This window comes from Salmo trutta, chromosome 36 (genome assembly GCF_901001165.1).
Source record: "Salmo trutta chromosome 36, fSalTru1.1, whole genome shotgun sequence".
Classification (NCBI taxonomy): domain Eukaryota; kingdom Metazoa; phylum Chordata; class Actinopteri; order Salmoniformes; family Salmonidae; genus Salmo; species Salmo trutta.
The window spans coordinates 17530680-17554872 of record NC_042992.1 but is presented as its reverse complement, the minus strand read 5'-3'; the positions used below and the strand labels follow the sequence as shown (position 1 = coordinate 17554872).

The window sequence follows — 24193 nt, the reverse complement described above, 5'->3', positions numbered from 1 at the left end:
CTGTAGTGATGGGAAAAAATATATCAACTCAGAACTACTGCTGTAGTGATGGGAAAAAATATATCAACTCAGAACTACTGCTGTAGTGATGGGAAAAAATATATCAACTCAGAACTACTGCTGTAGTGATGGGAAAAAATATATCAACTCAGAACTACTGCTGTAGTGATGGGAAAAAATATATCAACTCAGAACTACTGCTGTAGTGATGGGAAAAAATATATCAACTCAGAACTACTGCTGTAGTGATGGGAAAAAATATATCAACTCAGAACTACTGCTGTAGTGATGGGAAAAAATATATCAACTCAGAACTACTGCTGTAGTGATGGGAAAAAATATATCAACTCAGAACTACTGCTGTAGTGATGGGAAAAAATATATCAACTCAGAACTACTGCTGTAGTGATGGGAAAAAATATATCAACTCAGAACTACTGCTGTAGTGATGGGAAAAAATATATCAACTCAGAACTACTGCTGTAGTGATGGGAAAAAATATATCACATCAGAACTACTGCTGTAGTGATGGGAAAAAATATACCAACTCAGAACTACTGCTGTAGTGATGGGAAAAAATATATCAACTCAGAACTACTGCTGTAGTGATGGGAAAAAATATATCAACTCAGAACTACTGCTGTAGTGATGGGAAAAAATATATCAACTCAGAACTACTGCTGTAGTGATGGGAAAAAATATATCAACTCAGAACTACTGCTGTAGTGATGGGAAAAAATATATCAACTCAGAACTACTGCTGTAGTGATGGGAAAAAATATATCAACTCAGAACTACTGCTGTAGTGATGGGAAAAAATATATCAACTCAGAACTACTGCTGTAGTGATGGGAAAAAATATATCAACTCAGAACTACTGCTGTAGTGATGGGAAAAAATATATCAACTCAGAACTACTGCTGTAGTGATGGGAAAAAATATATCAACTCAGAACTACTGCTGTAGTGATGGGAAAAAATATATAAACTCAGAACTACTGCTGTAGTGATGGGAAAAAATATATCAACTCAGAACTACTGCTGTAGTGATGGGAAAAAATATATCAACTCAGAACTACTGCTGTAGTGATGGGAAAAAATATATAAACTCAGAACTACTGCTGTAGTGATGGGAAAAAATAAATCAACTCAGCAAAAAAAAGAAACGTCCCTTTTTTCAGGACCCTGTCTTTCAAAGATAATTCATAAAAATCCAAATAACTTCACAGATCTTCATTGTAAAGGGTTTAAACACTGTTTCCCATGCTTGTTCAATGAACCATAAACAATTAATGAACATGCACCTGTGGAACGGTCGTTAAGACATTAACAGCTTACAGATGGTAGGCAATGAAGGTCACACCCCCCCCCCCCCCCCCCCCACCCACCTGGATCATCGCAGTTCGCTAGCTGATATCCGAGTGGCCACTCCTGGCTAGCGTCTCTGTCCCGAAGCAAGAACCAATTAGCCTGAAGCTAGCTTTGCTAGGCCCATCTGCAAGGCCAATCTCCCGGCTAGCCATAGAGGTCCATCAGCCACTCCTTGGGCTTCAATACCTATTTTGCCGACTGGCCTGGACCCTCACCAACCCATCACAACTGGACACCCGATGTGATTCGCCCGAGGGGGTCTCTCAACTGGCTCCTCCGTCGCGACGTCCCCTGAATGCCCACCCGCTCGCCGCGGCCCGCTAGCTGTCTAGAGCACATCGGACTGTTAGCTTAAGAGGCCCATCGGACAAATTCTTTGGCCACTATACCTATTTTGCCAATTAGCCTGGTTTACCACACGGAGCCCTGCTGATCCGTCTGCCAACATAACAGCACGAGGGGGCCACAACAGACTTTCTTCCGTCGCGACGTCCCTCAAAGGCCCTTCTGCTAGCTTGCTAGCCCCGGCCCATTAGCTGCCTGAAGCCACTCACTGGACTCCTATGATCACTCGGCTACACATGCCTCTCCCTAATGTCAATATGCCTTGTCTATTGCTGTTTTGGTTAGTAATTATTGCCTTATTTCACTGTAGAGCCTCCAGCCCTGCTCAATACGCCTTAGTTAACAACTTAGTTCCACCTCCCACACATGCGGTGACATCACCTGGTTTAAATGATATTTCTAGAGACAATATCTCTTTCATGGTCACTCTATGCACAGGTTTACCCCCACTGTATTCACATCCTACCATACCCTTGTCTGTATATTATGCCTTGAATCTATTCTACCGTGCCCAGAAATCTGCTCCTTTTACTCTCTGTTCTGAACGTACTAGACGACCAGATCTTTTAGCCTTTAGCCATACCCTTATCCTACTCCTCCTCTGGTGATGGAGGTTAATCCAGGTCCTGCAGTGCCTAGCTCCACTGCCATTCCCCAGGCGCTCTCATTTGTTGACTTCTGTAGCTAGCTAAGGCTAGCTTTTTCTAAACAGAAATGGCAATCCTGAAGCACTAACTCCAAAAAGTTCTGGGACACTGTAAAGTCCATGGAGAGTAAGAGCACCTCCTCCCAGCTGCCCACTGCACTGAGGCTAGGAAACACTGTCACCACAGATAAATCCACCATAATTGAGAATTTCAATAAGCATTTTTCTATGGCTGGCCATGCTTTCCACCTGCCTACCCCGACCCCGGTCAACAGGCCTGCAGCCCTCACTGCAACTTGCCCAAGCCTCCCCATTTATCCTTCACCCAAATCCAGATAGCTGATGTTCTGAAAGAGCTGCAAAATCTAGAATCCTACAAATCAGCAGGGCTAGACAATCTGGACCCTCTCTTCCTAACATTATCCACCGAAATTGTTGCAACCCTTATTACTAGCTTGTTCAATCTCTTCCGTGTCGTCTGAGATCCCCAAAGATTGGAAAGCTGCCGCGGTCATCCCCCTCTTCAAAGGGGGAGACACTCTAGACCCAAACTGCTATAGCCCTATATCTATCCTACCCTGCCTTTCTAAGGTCTTCGAAAGCCAAGTTAAACAGATCACCGACCATATCGAATCCCAACGTACCTTCTCCGCTATGCAATCTGGTTTCCGAGCTGGTCATGGGTGCGCACCTCAGCCACGCTCAAGGTACTAAACGATATCATAACTGCCATCAATAACAAACAATACTGTATTCATCGACCTGGCCAAGGATTTCGACTCTGTCAATCACCATAGCCTTATCGGCAGACTCAACAACCTTGGTTTCTCAAATGATTGCCTAACCTGGTTCACCAACTACTTCTCTGATAGAGTTCACTGTGTCAAATCAGAGGGCCTGTTGTCCGGACCTCTGGCTGTCTCTATGGGGGTGCCACAGGGTTCAATCCTCGGGCCAACTCTTTTCTCTGTATACATCAATGATGCCGCTCTTGCTGCTGGTGAGTCTCTGATCCACCTCTACGCAGACGACACAATTCTGTATACTTCTGGCCATTCTTTGGACACTGTGTTAACTAACCTCCAGACGAGCTTTAATGCCATACAACTCTCCTTCCGTGGCCTCCAACTGCTCTTAAATGCAAGCAAAACTAAATGCATGCTCTTCAACCGATCGCTGACCACACCTACCCACCCGTCCAGCATCACTACTCTGGACGGTTCTGACTTAGAATATGTGGACAACTTCAAATACCTAGGTGTCTGGTTAGACTGTAAACTCTCCTTCCGAAAGACTGAGAAACAGCTTTTATCTCCAGGCCTTCAGACTGTTAAATAGTCATCACTATCCGGGCTCCGCCCAGTACTAGGCTAGGGGGCGGTATTTTCACGTCCAGATGAAAAGCGTGGCCAAAGTAAACTGCCTGCTACTCAGGCCCAGAAGCTAGGATATGCATATTAGTAGATTTGGATAGAAAGCACTCTGAAGTTTCTAAAACTGTTTGAATGATGTCTGTGAGTATAACAGAACTTATTTGGCAGGCGAAACCCCGAGGACAAACCAACCAGGGAAAAAATAATTTGAGGTCACACTCTTTCCAATGGGTTTTCTATGGAGATCTAGATTTCTAAAGGCAGTTGCTTGCAGTTCCTATCGCTTCCACTGGATGTCAACAGTCTTCAGAAATTGGTTGATGTTTTTCCTTTGCGTAATGAAGAAGTATTGCCGTTCAGAACGAGGGTCGAGTGAAGTGTACTGTTTGTTAGAGGCGCGCGACCTGAAAGCACACTCCACTTTGTTTTCGTCCTGTATTGAACGCAGTTTATCCGGTCTTAAATTTTATCGATTATTTACGTAAAAAAATACCTAAAGTTGTATTAGGAAAGATGTTCGAAATGTTTGGACAAAGATTACAGGTAACTTATGAGATATTTTGTAGTCATATTGCGCGAGTTGCAACCGGTGTTTTCTGGATCAAACATGCCAAATAAATTGACATTTTTGATATATAACAACGGAATTAATCGAACAAAAAGGACCATTTGTGATGTTTATGGGACATATTGGAGTGCCAACAGAAGAAGCTCGTCAAAGGTAAGGCATGAATTATATCGTTAATTCTGAGTTTTGTGTCGCGTCTAGCGGGTTGAAATACGATTGTCTGTGTTTGTTTGACAGGGTGCTGTCATCAGATAATAGCATGGTTTGCTTTCGCCGTAAAGCCTTTTTGGAATCTGACATGGTGGCTGGATTAACAAGAAGTAAAGCTTTAATTTGGTGTATTGCACTTGTGATTGTATGAAAGTTAAATATTTAGAATAATTTAATTTGAATTTGGCGCTCTGTCATTTCAACGGATGTTGTCAAATCGATCCCGTTAACGGGATTTGGTCCATAAGTTTGAAGCATCTCCAATCCAAAATTAAATCTAGAATCGGCTTCCTATTTCACAGCATCCTTCACTCATGCTGCAAAACATACCCTACTAAAACTGACTATCCTACCAATCCTTGACTTTGGCGATATCATTTACAAAATAGCCTCCAACACTCTACTCAGCAAATTGGATGCAGTCTATCACAGTGCCATCCTTTTGTCACCAAAGCCCCATATACTACCCACCACTGCGACCTGTATGCTCTCGTTGGCTGGCCCTCGCTTCATATCCATCGCCAAACTCACTGGTCATCTATAGGTCATTGCTAGGTAAAGCCCAGCCTTATCTCATCTCATTGGTCACCATAGCAGCACCCACCCGCAGCACGCGCTCCAGCAGGTACATTTCACTGGTCACCCCCAAAGCCAATTCCTCTTTCGGCCGCCTTTCCTTCCAGTTCTCTGCTGCCAATGAGAGGAAAGAACTGCAAAAATCACTGAAGCTGTTGACTCATATCTCCCTCACTAGCTTTAAGCACCAGCTGTCAGAGGAGCTCACAGATCACTGCACATAGCCAATCTGTAAATAGCCCATCCAACTACCTCATCATCATATTGTTATTTATTTGATTTATTTTGCTCCTTTGCACCCCAGTAACGCTACTTGCACACTCATTTTCTGCACATCTATCACCCCAGTGTTTAATTTGCCATACTGTAATAATTTCGCCACTATGGCCTATTTATTGCCTCACCCCCCTTATCCTACCTAATTTTCACACACTGTATAGACTTTCTCTATTGTATTATTGACTGTATGTTTGTTTATTCCATGTGTAACTCTGTGTTGTTGTTTGTGTCAGGTACAGGATGGCAACAACAACTGCCCGAGTTACACCAGGAACGCACAATCCCTCCATCAGTGCTCAGACTGTCCGCAATAGGCTGAGAGAGGCTGGACTGAGGGCTTGTAGGCCTGTTGTAAGGCAGATCTACACCAGACATCACAGGCAACAACGTCACCTATGGGCACAAACCCACCGTCGCTGGACCAGACAGCACTGGAAAAAAGTGCTCTTCACTGATGAGTCACAGTTTTGTCACACCGGGGGTGATGGTCTGATTCACGTTTATCGTCGAAGGAATGAGCGTTACACCGAGGCCTGTACTCTGGAGCGGGATCAATTTGGAGGTGGAGGGTCCGTCATGGTCTGGGGCGGTGTGTCACAGCATCATCGGACTGAGCTTATTATCACTGCATGCAATCTCAATGCTGTGCGTTACAGGGGAGACATCATCCTCCTCCTTCATTTGGTACCCTTCCTGCAGGCTCATCCTGACATGACCCTCCAGCATGACAATGCCACCAGCCATACTGCTCGTTCTGTGCGTGATTTCCTGCAAGACAGGAATGTCAGTGTTCGGCCATGGCCAGCAAAGAGCCCGGATCTCAATCAAATTGAGCACGTCTAGGACCTGTTGGATCGGAGGGTGAGGGCTAGGGCCATTCCCCCCAGAAATGTCCGGGAACTTGCAGGTGCCAGAGTGGGGTAACATCTCCCAGCAAGAACTGGCAAATCTGGTACAGTCCATGAGGAGGAGATGCACTGCAGTACTTAATGCAGCTGGTGGCCACACCAGATACTGACTGTTACTTTTGACCCCCCCCCCCCCCTTTGTTCAGGGACACATTATTCAATTTCTGTTAGTCACATGTCTGTGGAACTTGTTCACTTTGTCTCAGTTGTTGAATCTGTTATGTTCATACAAATATTTACACGTTAAGTTTGCTGAAAATAAACGCAGTTGACAGTGAGAGGACATTTCTTTTTTGGCTGAGTGTATAAAATTGATAGATACATATCAGGATATTATTTTTTACGATATATCGCAATATTACTTTAGTAATAGTAGTCGGCTGTACCTGCACCAAAACTCCAGTAATTTTCCTTTGTAGTTTATTCTCAATCTTCTGTTTAAATAGTGAGCTAGTTAGTTTTCAGCACTTATTTCAACGACTGATCAAAACTTGTTTTCACATGAGTCTTTCTTGTCCCTTTGCAGCAGACGTATGGTGAGAAATATGTTTGTTATATATCATATCGGCACCTAAGTACCGTGATAATATCTAGCGCTACCTCTCTCTGACCCGAGTCATAGAACCACCATAGACACCAGTGGGCCCCTGCTCTCACACATGGATGCCCAACACTATTGAGGAAGTGACTTGAATCTAAAACTCTTCCGTTTAAACAAGCCACTGGTCTCTTAAACTCCCTTAGCTCTTCAAAGTTCTGCTGAAGTCTCTTTAGAAACTAAATAAAGTAAGCAGTTATGATTCCAGTTGTGTACTATATTATTTCACAGGGCATTTTACCCACCTCCCTCTCTTTTAAAAGCAAATCCCTTCCCAAGAACAATACGGCCCTTCACTAGCTACAACATATTTCTCATCCCAGAGCCAATTGCCAAAATCAGTTTTGGATGGCTGATGGTTTCTAAGTTGTATGGCCTGGCAAAATATCTAAACCACACGGCAGCAGGGTTCAACACATCTCAATGGACCCTGTAAATTAAATAGCAGAGTACAAAAACAATGCTTTAATAGTCCAACATACCAATAACCCCCCAAAAAACTACCTCTCCATCCTGCAGATCTCCTGTTCAGTTACGGTGGCATGAAGCACACGACTACATCATTCGCTGCTTCTGAGCGGACTTGAAAAGCAACACCATAAAAGCACCGTGTCTGTCTGCTATTTCAACCCATTTATGAGGAGCGAGTGAAAGCCAATCTGTTTAGTGTCTCTGACTGTCTACAGACTGGAGAACATGTTCACCAGACTGCAGGGAACAGAACAGCAGTATAATAGGGAAACACTATAGCAGGAGTGTACCCTTGTACTGTAGCTACAACAATGTATGGTGGTTAGTGTGCATGTTTCACTACAATGTGCTAAACCCATTCATTCAATACATTTACCCCTAGTTCTTTTGCATTCTGTTAGAGCCTCAGAGGGCTGCTTATTTCTGGAGTATTCATGATATGCACCTCCGTCGCTTGGTCGCGTCTTTGCTATTGTTATCAAAGCGCCGCAGCCATAGCGATACTCAAAAGTAGAATGGGGGCGATTGACTCATCTAAATTACACTATAGGGGCTTGGGAATACCATGTCATTGCTAAAGTTGGCACATATTTAGTAGGAAACAACTTTTCCATCATCATCACGTTGTGAAATGTACCTTAGATAAATGGCAATGGTAAGAAAAGTTACTCAAAAATAGCTAGCAATGCTAACATTAGCCAGCTAAAATCTGGAAGCCAACCCTCAATCTTAGCTAGCTAACGTTATACTGCATCTAAAGTCAATCTAGCAACATCAAAATTATGACAAAAGGTTTTCCTACTAATTATTTGCCTTCTTTAGAAGCCACAGTAATAAACTTTAGACCAATTCATCAGCCCCCAATGAGGATGCATTTAGTAGAATGTTCAGTTGGACATCAGTCCTAAAACAAAAGTTCAAAACAATATTGTGATGCAACGTGAAACCCATGAATAGTCCAATAGAAAATGTGTGTGTATTCTGACTGGTGGATATGTAGCTGTTCACATTTCATGGTCCAAATAGTCATACAAACAATTAATACATATGAGGGTTCTGATAAAGCACATTACTCCAACCTCCTAACTAACTCTGGACTGGGTAGGTAAGGAACAGCACATCATGTCCTTGATGAGTGCAAATCTTATTTCCATGCTAAATCCCCAATTTGTTAGGCATCCAAATAAATCTACAAGAAGTGCTAGTCAAATGACTAGTCAAATAAAAAGGATGCCCACTGGAACAAAACAAATTTAGGTTTGTCTCAGCAGCATTTCTATGATTGGGTATCGAGTCAACTGACGTTAAACCTTACCTCTTCATCGGAGGTGTCGTGTTCATACTCGTCCCCCTGCTGGGCAGTGGCCAATCTCTGGAAGGTGGTGGTCAGTCCCTTCTCTCCTCTGCCATCGATGGCACCTCCCTTCCCTTTCTTCATCTTCCTCTTCTCCTTTGATGCAGTTTTTTTGCCTTGCTGCTAATATAAAAACAAGACACCAAGAAATGTATATTACAGAACACTGTTCACAACATGTTGATCTGCATGTGTTCAAGTTCTGGTCAATTTTTAATGGTCGGCAAAAAAAGGTGAAGAACCTTGCGGATGTTAAAATAACATCTTTCTAATTATCTAAGGGGTTATAAAACTGATGTGTGACAGCCAATCAACTTTGACCTTTAAGTAAAATAAAAGCTGTTTAGGAAATAAAACTTGTCGCCGGCTTGAAGGGACGATTGATTGTTTTATGTCCTATATGGCACAGTGACAGTTTCTTTTAGGATTCCCATTTATTTATTGCATTCAGTACACAGCTTCCTCTGCATAACACACACACACACACACACACACACACACACACACACACACACACACACACACACTCCACAGAGGAGCAGGCACCAGAACGGCACATCCTGTGTGAGAGGAAGGACGGTTAGGATAAAAGGCTGCAAGGACCCACCACTGGACGTGCTTTACTGTGAGCCATCAGTCACAGAGGCAGAGCCGTCAAAAGCTCTCTTTACGGGAACCAGGGGATAGAGGGAAACAAGGGAGGCAGGGATGGATGGAGGGAGGAAGAGAAGTTCTTTGAGGCTGCATGCTCATCCCCCTAGAGGCAGAGACGGGCAGGTGAGTAACCTGCTATGATTTATGCCTCCTGTGTGTCCCGGTATCTTTTGGCATGCAGCTCTAAGTGAAACACTTCCTCCCTGATGCCTAGTTAAATCCCCATCAAGACAGAGCTGCCTGGGCCCAGTTTTAATACTGAATGACTTTCGCCGCCCAGGAGACTCCAGTCAGACCAGAGTTCTCTGCTGTAGCCTCCCCCTGAACTGAACAAACAAAGTAAAGTGATGTTTGCAGAGGTGGCAGTTTAGGAAAGCCAAAATGGAAGCTTGTTTACTCCACAACACATAAGTCAAAACGTAAAAATCATTTTAAAAAGACTAGACGGAAGAGTAAGGCTTCCTCACTACACTAAAAGTCTGTGGGGGAGGGATGACCTGGCCAATCTGTTTACTATAACAGGGATGGGGAGTGTTGTGGGGCAGGAGTGGAGGGAGAGACAGTGAGAGATGGAGAGAAAAAGAGAGCGACAGAGAAGGGAGAGAGAGCAAGAGCCCACGACAGATTACTTGTCCAGATGATGTACGACGGAACAGCCAAAAGAGAAAGGCTCGCAGAGTGGATCACGCAGCTTGAAAACCAGCAGTGGACTGGACTTCCAGCTGAGCCTGGTCCGGAGCCCATTTGACCACAACCGCTGATGAGGATGAAGTGTGGGAGAGAGCAGCTGAGGACAGGAAGGCACTGCACGGGGTCAGTCAGGAGAGAGTCTGAGGACGGGAAGGCACTGCACGGGGTCAGTCAGGTGAGAGGCTGAGGACGGGAAGGCACTGCACGGGGTCAGTCAGGAGAGAGGCTGAGGACGGGAAGGCACTGCACGGGGTCAGTCAGGAGAGAGGCTGAGGACGGGAAGGCACTGCACGGGGTCAGTCAGGAGAGAGGCTGAGGACGGGAAGGCACTGCACGGGGTCAGTCAGGAGAGAGGCTGAGGACGGGAAGGCACTGCACGGGGTCAGTCAGGAGAGAGGCTGAGGACGGGAAGGCACTGCACGGGGTCAGTCAGGAGAGAGGCTGAGGACGGGAAGGCACTGCACGGGGTCAGTCAGGAGAGAGGCTTAGGACGGGAAGGCACTGCACGGGGTCAGTCAGGAGAGAGGCTGAGGACGGGAAGGCACTGCACGGGGTCAGTCAGGAGAGAGGCTGAGGACGGGAAGGCACTGCACGGGGTCAGTCAGGAGAGAGGCTGAGGACGGGAAGGCACTGCACGGGGTCAGTCAGGAGAGAGGCTGAGGACGGGAAGGCACTGCACGGGGTCAGTCAGGAGAGAGGCTGAGGACGGGAAGGCACTGCACGGGGTCAGTCAGGAGAGAGGCTGAGGACGGGAAGGCACTGCACGGGGTCAGTCAGGAGAGAGGCTGAGGACGGGAAGGCACTGCACGGGGTCAGTCAGGAGAAGAAGCCAAAAGGCAAGGACCATTCAGTTGCCCCATAAATAATGCCACAAATTCTCCAAGTAGTGACATCTTGACACCCACAATGTGTCAGTTTACCATAGCATTATTGATAAAAATGGGTCAAATTCATAATCTCCTGCTCAAATCTCCTGAGGGCCTTCTGTTCTGAGCACATTCACACACCCACATCTACGCCAACACACAGGCATTCAGACACACTCTGTCAGCCTCCACACATTGGCCAACAACTTGTTTTTAACGTCTGTTGGCTCCCAGCAATGGGTTCCGCTCCGAGGCGGACGCAGGCGGGCCCCAGGTTCCCCATTACCGCACTGTTTCCTCTGAAATCACTGTGAAACTAAAATCTGAGTTATAGGGTGAAGCCTGAATGCATCCGTCAGAAGCCATTCGCTGGGCCGTTCACACTTCCACTTAATTGGGAGCAAAACCCAAACGATAAGCCCACCTAGGCTCCCTGTCCCTGGCTTTGCCTGCTGCAGCACCTCCAACCAGAGAGAGGGGTCATCCTGGAGTGAACTTCTCTGGTACACAACCCTCACACAGAGCCCAGGGCAAATTGTCAAAAGATAACAGGGGTGGGAGTTGTGTTAGCAGGGAGGAGTGGTAAGTGTATTCATAGACAAAATCAAGTGATGGGGATGTGCTTGTCCTTTTTGTTAACAAGGGGATACCATTCCGCCCAGTGTACCCTCAATTTGATCCCTGCCCTCACAACCCTCCGCCTCTCCAAACATTTAACGGCTGGAGGAGACCTGTGTGTCACCCTTGGTGGAAGTGGACCAGACGCATCTGCAGACCAGAGCTCCTGCGTGGGTGCATGAGGAGCAAATCCTTCCTGGTTACTGTAAGATGAGCCCCCCCTAGTCTTAATCTCCCCCTTCCTCCACCCTAACCCCATTTCATCTCCATCTCACACCCACTCACACGCCGAGAGCGCGGACCGAGCGGCCGGCCGACAGCAGAGCTGGCCGGATCAGAGTGAGCTGGCTGCGTCCGACCGCTGCACCAGGGGACTCTCCCAGGGACCATAAAGCCTCCAGCAGCCACATTAACTTCTGCCTGGTGTGCTGAAGGCCCAGATCCTTAAATCACAAGAGTCCAGGAACAGGGGAAGAGTGGGAAAAAGAAAAGAAAACCACAGGGTCTCAGTCAGGGCCTGGATGGATTAAAAAGCTGGAGTGGGGAACAATGCATCCAACCCCCCTCCTCCATTACCAGACCACAGCAGTTCCAGACAATGGTTTCAAGGTTTCACATTTGTTCCAGTGTGCCTTTGCAATAATATAAACACACAATTTAGAAAAAGAAAAAAAAAGTTGAACCTTTTCTTGTCCTCCTCTCCCAAGAAGTTTGTGTCTCCGTATTTTGGCATGGTCACATTTACTTGAAGGACTGCACACTTGACAAAATAAAAACCAAGATCAGTCTTTGGGTTGAGTGATGCAGGAATCTGCATGGCAGCGATACAAATAAATCATCTTACATGTGCGACCAGTCTCAATTCTACATTGAGAGACAATGAAGCTGACCGGAGGATAAACTGACGTAATAAAATTAAGTCATTCCCACCCACCTTGCATGACAGCTAGGGAATTTTGAGTACACTAGAAAGAAGAATTAACTGATATAGAAACTATTCCACCAGTCCCAGACACCTGGACCTACCTATTAACCCCATCCTGTTCTCCTCCCATAGTCACAGTGGCTCCATCCTTGTTACAAACCACTTCTGACAGAGGAGTCTGGACTTTCTGAAGATGGAGTGAGAAGGAGGGTAGATGGTGTATGGGAAGATAATCCCAGCTCATCCCCACAAGAGGCCTTTTGACAGGCTGTCATTGTAACTAAGAATTTGCTCTTAAATTGACTTGCCTGGTTAAATAAAGGTTACATAAATGTTTTGTTTTAAAGGCAGATGTAGGCTTTACAGTAGACTGGCAAGAGAAGATAGTGGGACCGATAGAAAATACATTTGCCTGTTTGTTTCAAAAGCACGTAGTATATACAATTTGCACTAGGGGGTAGTAAAGAGTAAACAAGTATGAAATCCACACAAGCTGATTGTAATGTCATCCAGTGTATAACTCATCTGGAGTTGTAGACAAACACATGTGAGTTGGTTATAATGATAAGCGGTGAAAATGCCTTTGAAAAAAATTATCTTACTGCAAGAACAAAAGTTATCTTTATTAAGATTACATTTTGCCTACAACATGGGTTCCCAAACGTTTTTGGCCAGCGACCCCATTTTCTTTCTTTAATCGAAGATTTTTCGCTACCCCACCATGTGAAAGAATAAAGTCACAGTTGAAGTCAGAAGTTTACATACACCTTGAATGTCTAAACTCTAGTTTTTCACAATTCCTGACATTTAATCCGAGTAAGAATTTCCCTGTCTTAGGTCAGTTAGGATCACCACTTTATTTTAAGAATGTGAAATGTCAGACTAATAGTAGAGAGAATGATTTATTTCAGCTTTAATTATTATTCATTACATTCCCAATGGGTCAGGAGTTTACATACACTGAATTAGTATTTGGTAGCATTGCCTTTAAATTGTTTAACTTGGGTCAAACGTTTTGGGTAGCGTTCCACAAGCTTCCCATTTTGGCCCATTCCTCCTGACAGAGTTGGTGTAACTGAGTCAGGTTTGTAGGCCTCCTTGCTCGCACATTCTTTTTCATTTCTGCCCACAAACTTTATGGGATTGAGGTCAGGGCTTTGTGATGGCCACTCCAATACCTTGACTTTGTTGTACTTAAGCCATTTTGCCACAATTTTTGAAGTATGCTTGCGGTCGTTGTCCATTTGGAAGACCCATTTGCGACCAAGCTTTAACTTCCTGACTGATGTCATGAGATGTTGCTTCAATATATCCACATAATTTTCCTCCCTCATGATGCCATCTATTTTGTGACGTGCACAAGTCCCTCCGGCAGCAAAGCACCCCGACAACCCCCACGCTTCACAGTTGGGATGGTGTTCTTCGGCTTGCAAGCCTCCCCCTTTTTCCTCCAAACATAATGATGGTCATTATGGCCAAACAGTTATATTTTTGTATCACCAGACCAGAGGACATTTCTCCAAAAAGTACAAGCTTTGTCCCCATGTGCAGTTGCAAACCGTAGTCTGGCTTTTTTATGGCGGTTATGGAGCAGTGGCTTTTTCCTTGTTGAGCGGCCTTTCAGGTTATGTCGATATAGGACTCATTTTACTGTGGATATAGATACTTTTGTACCCGTTTCCTCCAGCATCTTCACAAGGTCCTTTGCCGTTGTTCTGGGATTGATTTGCACTTTCGCACTAAAGTACGTTCATCTCTAGGAGACAGAACGCATCTCCTTCCTGAGCGGTACGACAGCTGAGTAGTCCCATGGTGTTAATACTTGCGTACTATTGTTTGTACAGATGAACGTAGTACCTTCAGGCATTTGGAAATTGCTCCCAAGGATGAACCAGACTTGTGGAGGTGTACAATTATTTTCCTGAGGTCTTGGCTGATTTCTTTTGATTGTCCCATGATGTCAAGCAAAGAGGCACTGAGTTTGAAGGTGGGCTTTGAAATACATCCACATGTACACCTCCAATTGACTCAAATTATGTCAATTAGCCTATCAGAAGCTTCTAAAGCCATGACACCATTTTCTGGAATTTTCCAAGCGGTTTAAAGGCACAGTCAACTTAGTGTATGTAAACTTCTGACCCACTGGAATTGTGATACAGTGAATTATATGTGAAATAATCTGTCTGTAAACAATTGTTAGAAAAATTACTTGTGTCATGCACAAAGTACATGTCCTAACCAACTTGCCAAAACTATAGTTTGTTAATAATACATTTGTGGAGTGGTTGAAAAACTAGTTTTAATGACTAACCTAAGTGTACGTAAACTTCCGACTTCAACTTAATGTAATCAACAGCCAATGTTTACTTTAATTTGGGCTATGACAGTCTATTACAAATCAGTCTGACAGTACTTCTGACAGTATTTAAATCTGAAGGAAGTATGGTTTGAAGAAGTGACTGAAATGCATCAAAAATGTATTAGGAAGTTCAGAAGATGATCAGCTAATATTCTTTTTTTCCTTCTGTGTAGGAAAGAACATCATTCATTATCTTTTCCTCCCAGTCTGATTTAGTGCCTGGTCTTATCCACTCTGTTCTAATGAGGCTTGTGGGCAATGTTTTTTAAGTTACTCATTCAAAATAAAAAAAACAGGAATGTCTATATTCTGAACTAACTTCATTTGAAAATGTCTATATGATCCATACTACTAGTAGAAAGCTACCATTCTAACTGTATTTTTAGTCTATGCAGTAGCCTGGTGAATATTTACTCTCAAATGTTTTCAAAGGATTGTACTTACATAAAACCAGAAATATCAGGTAGGAGCGTTGGGCCAGTAACCGCAAGGTTGCTGGATCGAATCCCCGAGCTGACAAGGTACAAATCTGTCGTTCTGCCCCTGAGCAAGGCAGTTAACCCACTGTTCCCTGGGCGCCGAAGACATGGATTATGGCAGCCCTCCACACCTCTCTGATTGAGAGGGGTTGGGTTAAATGCCGAAGACACATTTCAGTTGAATGCATTCAGTTGTACAACTGACTAGGTATCCCCTTTCATCTGATGTTGGCACTTGATGTATGAAGCAGTGCTTCCTAGCAGTACTCAGGCAGGTAGAACTGGCCTGGGCAAAGCAAGGGTCTGTGCCTCGATGTAAAACCCAAGGGTTAAAAACTGGTATGAGCAACGTCAATATTAGTTCTAAAAAGAGCTACAAACAATTCAAACAGACGTTACAACTATACAGTTGCAAGAAATAGTACGTGAACCCTTTGGAATTTCTGCATAAATTGTTCACAAAATTAGATCTGATCTTCATCTAAGTCACAACAAATTATTGTATTTTTCTTGTCTGTATTGAATACATCATTTAAACATTCACAGTGTAGGTTGGAAAAAGAATGTGAAACCCGAGGCTAATGACTTCTCCAAAAGCTAATTGGAGTCAGGAGTCAGCTAACCAAGAGTACAATCATTGGAGATGCTGGTTAGAGCTGCCTTGCCCTATAAAAAAAAACACAAAATTTGAGTTGTCTATTCACAAGAAGCACTGCCTGATGTGAACCATGCCTCGAACAAAAGAGTTCTCAGAAGACCCAAGATTAAGAATTGTTGACTTGCATAAAGCTGGAAAGGGTTACAAAAGTTTCTCTAAAAGCCTTGATGTTCATCAGTCCACAGTAAGATAAATTGTCTATAAATGGAGAAAATTCAGCACTGTTGCTACTCTAACTAGGAGTGGCCGTCCTGCAAAGATGACTGCAAGAGCACAGAGTGCAGAATGCTCAATGAGGTTAAGAAGAATCCTGGAGTGTCAGCTAAAGACTTACATAAATCTCTGGAACATGCTAACATCTCTGACGAGTCTACAGTACGTAAAACACTAAACAAGAATGGTGTTCATGGGAGGACACCACGGAAGAAGCCACTGCTGTCCAAAAGAAACATTGCTACACGTCTGAAGTAAGCAAAAGAGCATCTGGATGTTCTCGGCGCAACTGGCAAAATTTCTGTGGACAGATATCACTAATGTTCAGTTGTTTGGGAAGGAACACACAACACTATGTGTGGAGAAAAAAACGGCACAGCACACCAACATCAAAACCTCATCCCCACTGTAAAGTATGGTGGAGGGAGCATCATGGTTTGTAGCTGCCTCAGGGCCTGGACAGCTTGCTATCATTGACGGAAAAATGAATTAAAGTTTATCAAGACATTGTGCAGGAGAATGTAAGGCTATCTGTCCGCCAATTGAAGCTCAACAGAAGTTGGGTGATGCAACATAACAACAACCCAAAACACAGAAGTAAAATCAACAGAATGGCTTCAGCAGAAGAAAATATGCCTTCTGGAGTGGCCCAGTCAGTGTCCTGACTTCAACCCGATTGAGATGCTGTGGCATGACCTCGAGAGAGCGGTTCACACCAGACATTACAAGAATATTGCTGAACTGAAACAGTTTTGTAAAGAGGAATGGTCCAAAATTCCTCCCGACCGTTGTGCAGGTCTGATCCGCAACTACAGAAAACATTTGGTTGTGGTTATTGCTGCCAAAGTAGGCTCAACCAGTTATTAAAACCAAGGGTTCACATACTTTTCCCCACCCTGCACTGTGAATGTTTACACAGTGTGTTCAATAAAAACATGAAAACGTATAATTGTGTGTGTGTTATTAGTTGAAGCAGACTGCGTTTGTCTATTGTTGTGAAATGTTATGAGTAATTTATACAGAAGTCCAGGTAATTCCAAAGGGTTCACATACTTTTTCTTGCCACTGTAGATGTAACTACCCTTCGAATGACTTAATGCAGATTGCTAATACATTTATTAACCCTAATCCTAACATGTGTATCACAGAATAATCTTGTTCTACAGGCATGCAGGACAGGCAAGGATGGCACACAATCTGAGGAACACCGTGCTTGGGGCACATTGGCTACCTGACAGGACGTGCACACGTGCCACCTTCTGGTCATTGTTGCGGTCACAGAGGCAACATCTTTTACATTTAGTGGGTATTGCAGCAGAAGAGCACGGGACCCCCAAAACAATGGAACATGAACCCCCCCCCCCCCCCCCCCCCCCCAGAACCTGGGCTTTACGCCCATGCATGGCAGCTGTGATTGGTGTTGAGTGTTGGCGTTTGAGCTCTCTTCTTGATGTTTTGCATGACACCAGGGTAAGCAGCCCACAGAAGCCAAACAGTGAACTGTAGATCTGTCTGCCATGGTTAGCCTTCATCACCTCTGGAATGTGTGGTATAATGGATCTAACAGTGCCGACATATGTTAGTCCATCTTTGAGAAGCTTTTCAGCTAATGGTACAGATGTAAAGTTATCTGTGGTGATATTTCTCCCACTTTTGTGCCAAGGAGCCACAAGCCCTATGACAAATTGAGATCTTAGAACCACTTTGCGTCACTCCAGGTGGTTTGCCAAGGTGCACCTCTCCTCTCAGAGGGTAGCTGGTCGCTGTGTCGCAGTTCCACCAGATCTTAGTCCCGTATTTGTCAGGCTTTGATGGGATGCTTTGTCGGAAAAGTCCTCTACCTCGGAAACCAGCGAGCTGCTTATCCACAGAGATCTGTAGCTGGGCTACAAACATGCTCCAGATATCTCTGAACGGGGCAAGCTTGTCCGCTGTTATTCGTTCAAGACTCATTGCTATGTCATCAAACCTCATGCATTTCATAATGTGTTGGGATCTTTTTCTGGACATAGTTGCAGTGAACACAGGTCTGCCATCAGCTTCTGACCAGATTGCAGTTTGAGACTCATTTTGTTTCAATCATGATGTGATCAAAAGACCAATGACTGCTTGTGGTTGCTTGTGCTTGTGCTATGGCATCCACCTCCTCCAATGAATCATATAGATTTTGGGATGGCTCTTATTCCATCCACCAATTCGTCGCTTAGCTTCTCTGTTAGTTTCAAGCACAATCGTGTAAATCGTCTCTGAGGACAGAAATAAATTAAACAATTATTCAACTGCTTTGCACTCTGCTGCCTTTGTAATGCCTAGTTGATTAAGACTTGACAGACATTTCTCTGCTGCTGCACACATTTGCTCAGCTGATGGAGGACGTTTCAACCACTCCACAAATTTCTTGTTAACAAACTATAGTTTTGGCAAGTCGGTTAGGATATATACTTTGTGCATGACAAGTAATTTTTCCAACAATTGTTCACCGACAAATTATTTCAATTGGTCAGAAGTTCACATACACTAAGTTGATGTCATGGTTTTACAAGCTTCTGTTAGGCTAATTGACTTCATTTGAGTCAATTGGAGGTGTACCTGTGGATGTATTTCAAGGCCTTCCTTCAAACTCAGTGCCTCTTTACTTGACATCATGGGAAAATCTAAAGAAATCAGCCAAGAACTCAGAAAAAATTTTTTAGATCTCCACAAGTCTGGTTCATCCTTGGGAGCAATTTCCAAACGCCTGAAGGTACCACGTTCATCTGTACAACAATAGTACGCAAGTATAAACACCACAAGACCACGCAACCATCATACCGCTCAGGAAGGAGAAGCGTTCTGTCTTCTAGAGATGAACGTACTTTGGTGCGAAAAGTGCAAATCAATCCCAGAACAACGGCAAAGGACCTTGTGAAGATGCTTGAGGAAACACGTACAAAAGTATCTATCTCCACAGTAAAATGAGTCCTATATCGACATAACCTGAAAGGCAGCTCAGCAAGGAAGAAGTCACTGCTCCAAAACCGCCATAAAAAAAAGCCAGACTACGGTTTGCAACTGCACATTGGGACAAAGATGGTACTTTATGGAGAAATGTGCTCTGGTCTGATGAAACAAAAATATAACTATTTGGCCATAATGACCATCGTTATGTTTGGAGGAAAAGGGGGAGGCTTGCAAGCCGAAGAACACCATCCCAACCTTGAAGCACGGGGGTGGCAGCATCATGTTGTGGGGGTGCTTTGCTGCAGGAGGGACTGGTGCACTTCACAAATAGATGTTATCATGAGGGAGGAAAATTATGTGGATATATTGAAGCAACATCTCAAGACATCAGTCAGGAAGTTAAAGCTTGGTCGCAAATGGGTCTTCCAAATGGACAACGACCCCATGCATACTTCAAAAGTTGTGGCAAAATGGCTTAAGGACAACAAAGTCAAGGTATCGGAGTGGCCGTCACAAAGCCCTGACTTCAATCCTATAGAGTATTATTGGGCAGAACTGAAAAAGCATGTGCGAGCAAGGAGGCCTACAAACCTGACTCAGTTACACCAGCTCTGTCAGGAGGAATGGGCTAAAATTCACCCAAATTATTGTGGGAAGCTTGTGGAAGGCTACCGCAAACGTTTGACCCAAGTTAAACAATTTAAAGGCAATGCTACCAAGTACTAATTGAGTGTATGTAAACTTCTGACCCATTGGGAATGTGATGAAAGAAATAAAAGCTTAACTAAATAATTCTCTCGACTATCATTCTGACATTTCACATTCTTAAAATAAAGTGGTGATCCTAACTGACCTAAGATAGGGAATTTTTACAAGGATTAAATAAATGTCAGGAATTGTAAAAAACTGAGTTTAAATGTATTTGGCTAAGGTGTATGTAAACTTCTGACTTCAACTGTTTGTTTCCGTAGTAATCCAAGGTTGCTTTTGACTGTGGGTCAAAATTACCTGAATGTATTTGTAGCATTTGATGTCCACATGGATTTATCAGAAGCACGCTGTTTGACAAAGAAATATATGTATACCTGTTGGGAAATGTCTGTCAGTCGCTTTATCATTCCTTGATAATATGACAACTAAAGTAAAGGAAAGTTAACATTTATTTAGGAAAGTAGCATATTTTAGCGCGTAAAAGTTGTGCTTCTTCCTTACCTTTGAGAAATCAGAACACTCAGAAATCGCCTACTTCAGCCAAAATGTCCAGTGTGCTCTGAGCACTCAATTTGCAAGCCAGCTTTCTGATTCTACCCATCTAGTAATCACACACACACCTATCCACCAACACTGCAATGACTTCATAGCCATTTACTGCTATGATGAAGAATTTATAGATGCATTTTGCAAGAACACAAATAAATGTGTGATCTTGTTGAGTCAGGTGCTGCCAAGGTACAAAAAGTAGTCACAAAATAAAATAGATTCCCACACTGCTGACTACTCAAGGTCTGACAAAGTCAAGACCTTTGGGTCAAAACGTTTGCACTAAATGAACTGCCTTTAACTAGAGCTTAGAGTTTTTCCTGGCAAGGTCACGTGGTCAGGAAAAACTCAGGACCCTACTATATAATTTCCGTAAAATAAATACTCCCATATTCACCTTAGGCTCAGCTGGTTCAGCAGATGTTTCAGCACCACTGCTATTCTTCAGATTTTCATCTAGTATGACATCATCCTCCTCCTCATCATCCCCATCATCCTCTTCTTCATCATCGATGTCACTCCCAGAGTCCTCCAGTCCTGAGAACACACTCTCCTCACTATCTGAGAGGTCCTCATCTCCTTCTTCCCCAGCCTTCTCAATGACATCTTTGTCAAATATGGGAAGCTGAAATAGCGGAGAGAAAGAAATACCAGAGACATGTAGATTTGCATAGATGGACAAACATGAATGAGTAAGCACTTAAAATGAGACTGAATGCATAAAGAATCTAGATAGCTAGCTACCTAACCTAAAATAAAACATTGTCATTGACAATGGTGGACGGGACAAACCAGTTCACAATTTCTGGTATATCATCCAATTAAATCAATCACAGCACATTTTTGGACTCATTCAGCACCTTTTCCCTGATTAATTAGAATACTATTAGAAATGAATGTTGAAATGTCATTATTTATTCGATAAACGTAAGCTGATAATAATGCCATCGCTGCTTCCTGTTGACAACTTTTGATAAATAGTCCAATGTCCAAATATTCTTTTGAAGTGTCCAAATCAATATGCAGAAACAGTTTGTGATAAATTGAAAACAAACATAAAATGTAATACCAACACAATGCTAATCATATTACTTGTATTATTATTTTTCACCTTATAAACTGCATATGCACCAAAAACCCTGTTGGTTTGACAAGTGGCAATATTTATTTATCCATCACTCATACCGATAACACGTTGCAATCAATAGTCAGGTGGCACGTCCTGTTCAAACTAACACTACTGAAAAACCACACAGAATCTGGGAATAATATGTATATCACTGGTTAGAGGACTTGTAGAAGACCGCAGCAGCTACATTTTGGAATGTTGCATTTTGTTTCAAGTTAGTTGCCAACACTGAAAGGTAAACGCAACACTATTTTGTTAATCATATCGATATCACATTGAAATCAAAAGAGCAAGGGCAAAAGTTTAGGTAATATCCACTGTTTGAGCTAACACTATTCAAAGGCCACCCCGAATCTGAGAATAACTGATATACTACTGGTTAGAAAATAATTTGCAAAGACAGCGGTCTACATTTTGGAATGTCAGATAGAGATTCTGGGAGGTTGCAGAAACAAAATCAGTTTCTTTGTTATTTAACACGACCCGACATAGGATATCAACACTGACAAGGGTTGGCTGGCTGTTATCTGAGTGATTGGTGTGAGGCCAGCAACTTTTATAGAGAGACCGCCCCAAATTCTCTGTGCCATTTGAGTTCGTTAAATCAGGCTCACTTGGGATGAAGATGTCTCAGTGATTTTTTTGGAAGGTCAATGTCCCTAGAGTTGGAAAATGTGTAATAGCAGTGCAGAAAATGGAGCGTTTGTGTGTCACTTTCTTTCTTCTCTCCATCTCATACATTTTTCCCCATAGGGATTTTACCCTCTGACCAACAATGTCAGTATACAAGTTATTGCCCTTTAAAATAGCACATTCTAGGAAAGCATGAAACACACCGAGAATCTTACTGCCGATAAGTAGGAGCCGTTCCTTCTCTTGTTAGAACAAGACGTACCTGCTGTGTACTGACAAACCTGCCGTTTCTACTTGAAGAATCACAATGCTCGGCAGTGGCCGACAAATTGACTTTGAGCCAATCAGAGAGCATAAACCTCCACGTGGGGGAGCTGACAGGAGTGACAATTGTAAAAAATAATTTATTAAAAGTCACTTTTCCTGTTCTAATTCACCCACTTTTTATCAGAATTGTTCTAACAAACAATAAAGCTGCATAATACCCTTTTTTCTAGAGCAAGTCTTTATATGTTTTACATCTAACTAAGGAATTGTGTGCTTGAAGGATATTTTTTGCTAGGTTTGATAAGGTGCACTAGCTTATTTGTTAGCTAGCCTGCCAACTGAGCAAGGCAGTCACACTAAATCCTTTGCCAAGCTAGCCATCTGGCCAGTGTCACAATGGATTCGTTTTCATGAAGCAGCTGCCTGTAGCTGCCTGCCGAGAATCAATGCAGTGTCTTTACTTTACCTAGCTAGCACAATAGCTATCTAGCTAACGAATCACGCTAACCATTTAGCTAACGTTAGCCAGCTAGCTCAAAAGGTAGAGGGGCTGTATGCGATACTGGAAAGTGATTTACATTTTAATCTTGCTACCTAGTTATAAAGCTGTGGCCATCTAGCTAGTATCAACAATGGATTTCTACAACAATAGCACAGCTAACATTGACTAGACCATAAAGCAACACACACGGCCATTCATTGCCAAACAACGCTACTGCCACCTTCTGGTTTGGAGTATTTTACCAAGACTTAGTGGCTGACGACTTCAAGGTCTTTGCTGTGTGAAAACAAGAGAGATTGACTTCTGACACTGTTCAACAACCCATATGGAATTCCGGGTCTCCGGCAGCGTTTGGATCTGCAGTCAAGAACGCTGAGTTCATCTCAGCCCTTCCGTCCCTTCCCTTTTTGGCTCTGATGGAGATATGGATCACACCGGAGAACACTGCTACTCCAGCTGCTCTTTTTTTCCTCTCTCACCTGTCCATCTCTTCATTTGAATTCCATGCGGTCACTGTCACTTTCCACTCAAGCTTAACATTGTCGTCATCTATCGACTACCAGGTGCCCTTGGGGAGTTCCTCAATAAGCTTGACAAGCTCATTTCCTGACGATGGTTCACCTCTCTTTGTACTTGGCGACCTCCCGAAGTCTTTCCAACTCCCTTTCCCCTCCTTGCCTCTTGACCTCACCCTCACCCTTTCCCCAATCCCTTCCAACTCACAAGGCAGGCAATACGCTTGACCTAATCTTTACTAGCGGCTGCTCAGCTACTAATCCCACTGCAACCCAAATTCAGGTCTCTGATTACTACTTTGTTACCTTTTCTGTCTCCCTTTCCTCCAACCCCAACCACTCAGCACCAACCCAGACTGCCTTCTCATCAAACACCCTCGCAATGTTCTCTCTCCCATTACTCTCTCCTCTTCTATTATCTCTCCCTTCTGCTAAATCCTTCTCCGTCCTGTCTCCTGACTCTGCCTCGTTGACTCGACTCTCCTCCCTTTCTGTATCATACGACTTGCAGTGTTGCCCAATTCAGTGGTATTTGCTTTTGTGTATATAGTTTGTCCAATGGAAATAAAGTGGTCATTCATTTTTGTCCATTAGGCCTACGGATTCCCTAACCTCCCGGCCGGCTAGGCATTCCCTAGCCGGCCGGGATGATGACATCTGCTACTCATTCACTCAGCCTATTGAGTCCACTGGTCTTACTCACACAACTACCCTATGCCTTGACCTCCTTCTCACCTTTCTCTCCAGATGACATCCTGTGACTAGTGAGGTCTGGCCGACTGACAAC

At 43.7% G+C, this 24193-nt stretch overlaps 1 protein-coding gene across 1 annotated transcript in view; it reads right to left on the bottom strand.

Annotated features, from left to right (window-relative positions):
- The window catches only part of bop1 (BOP1 ribosomal biogenesis factor), a 105592-nt gene that overhangs the window by 73473 nt on the left and 7926 nt on the right, over positions 1-24193 (bottom strand). Inside the window, exons 2-3 of the mRNA XM_029734661.1 lie at positions 20758-20985; positions 8660-8821 (exon numbers count right to left, since the gene is read on the bottom strand). Of these exons, the coding sequence (XP_029590521.1) occupies positions 8660-8821; positions 20758-20985 (390 nt within the window). The remainder of the gene's footprint in view (positions 1-8659; positions 8822-20757; positions 20986-24193) is intronic.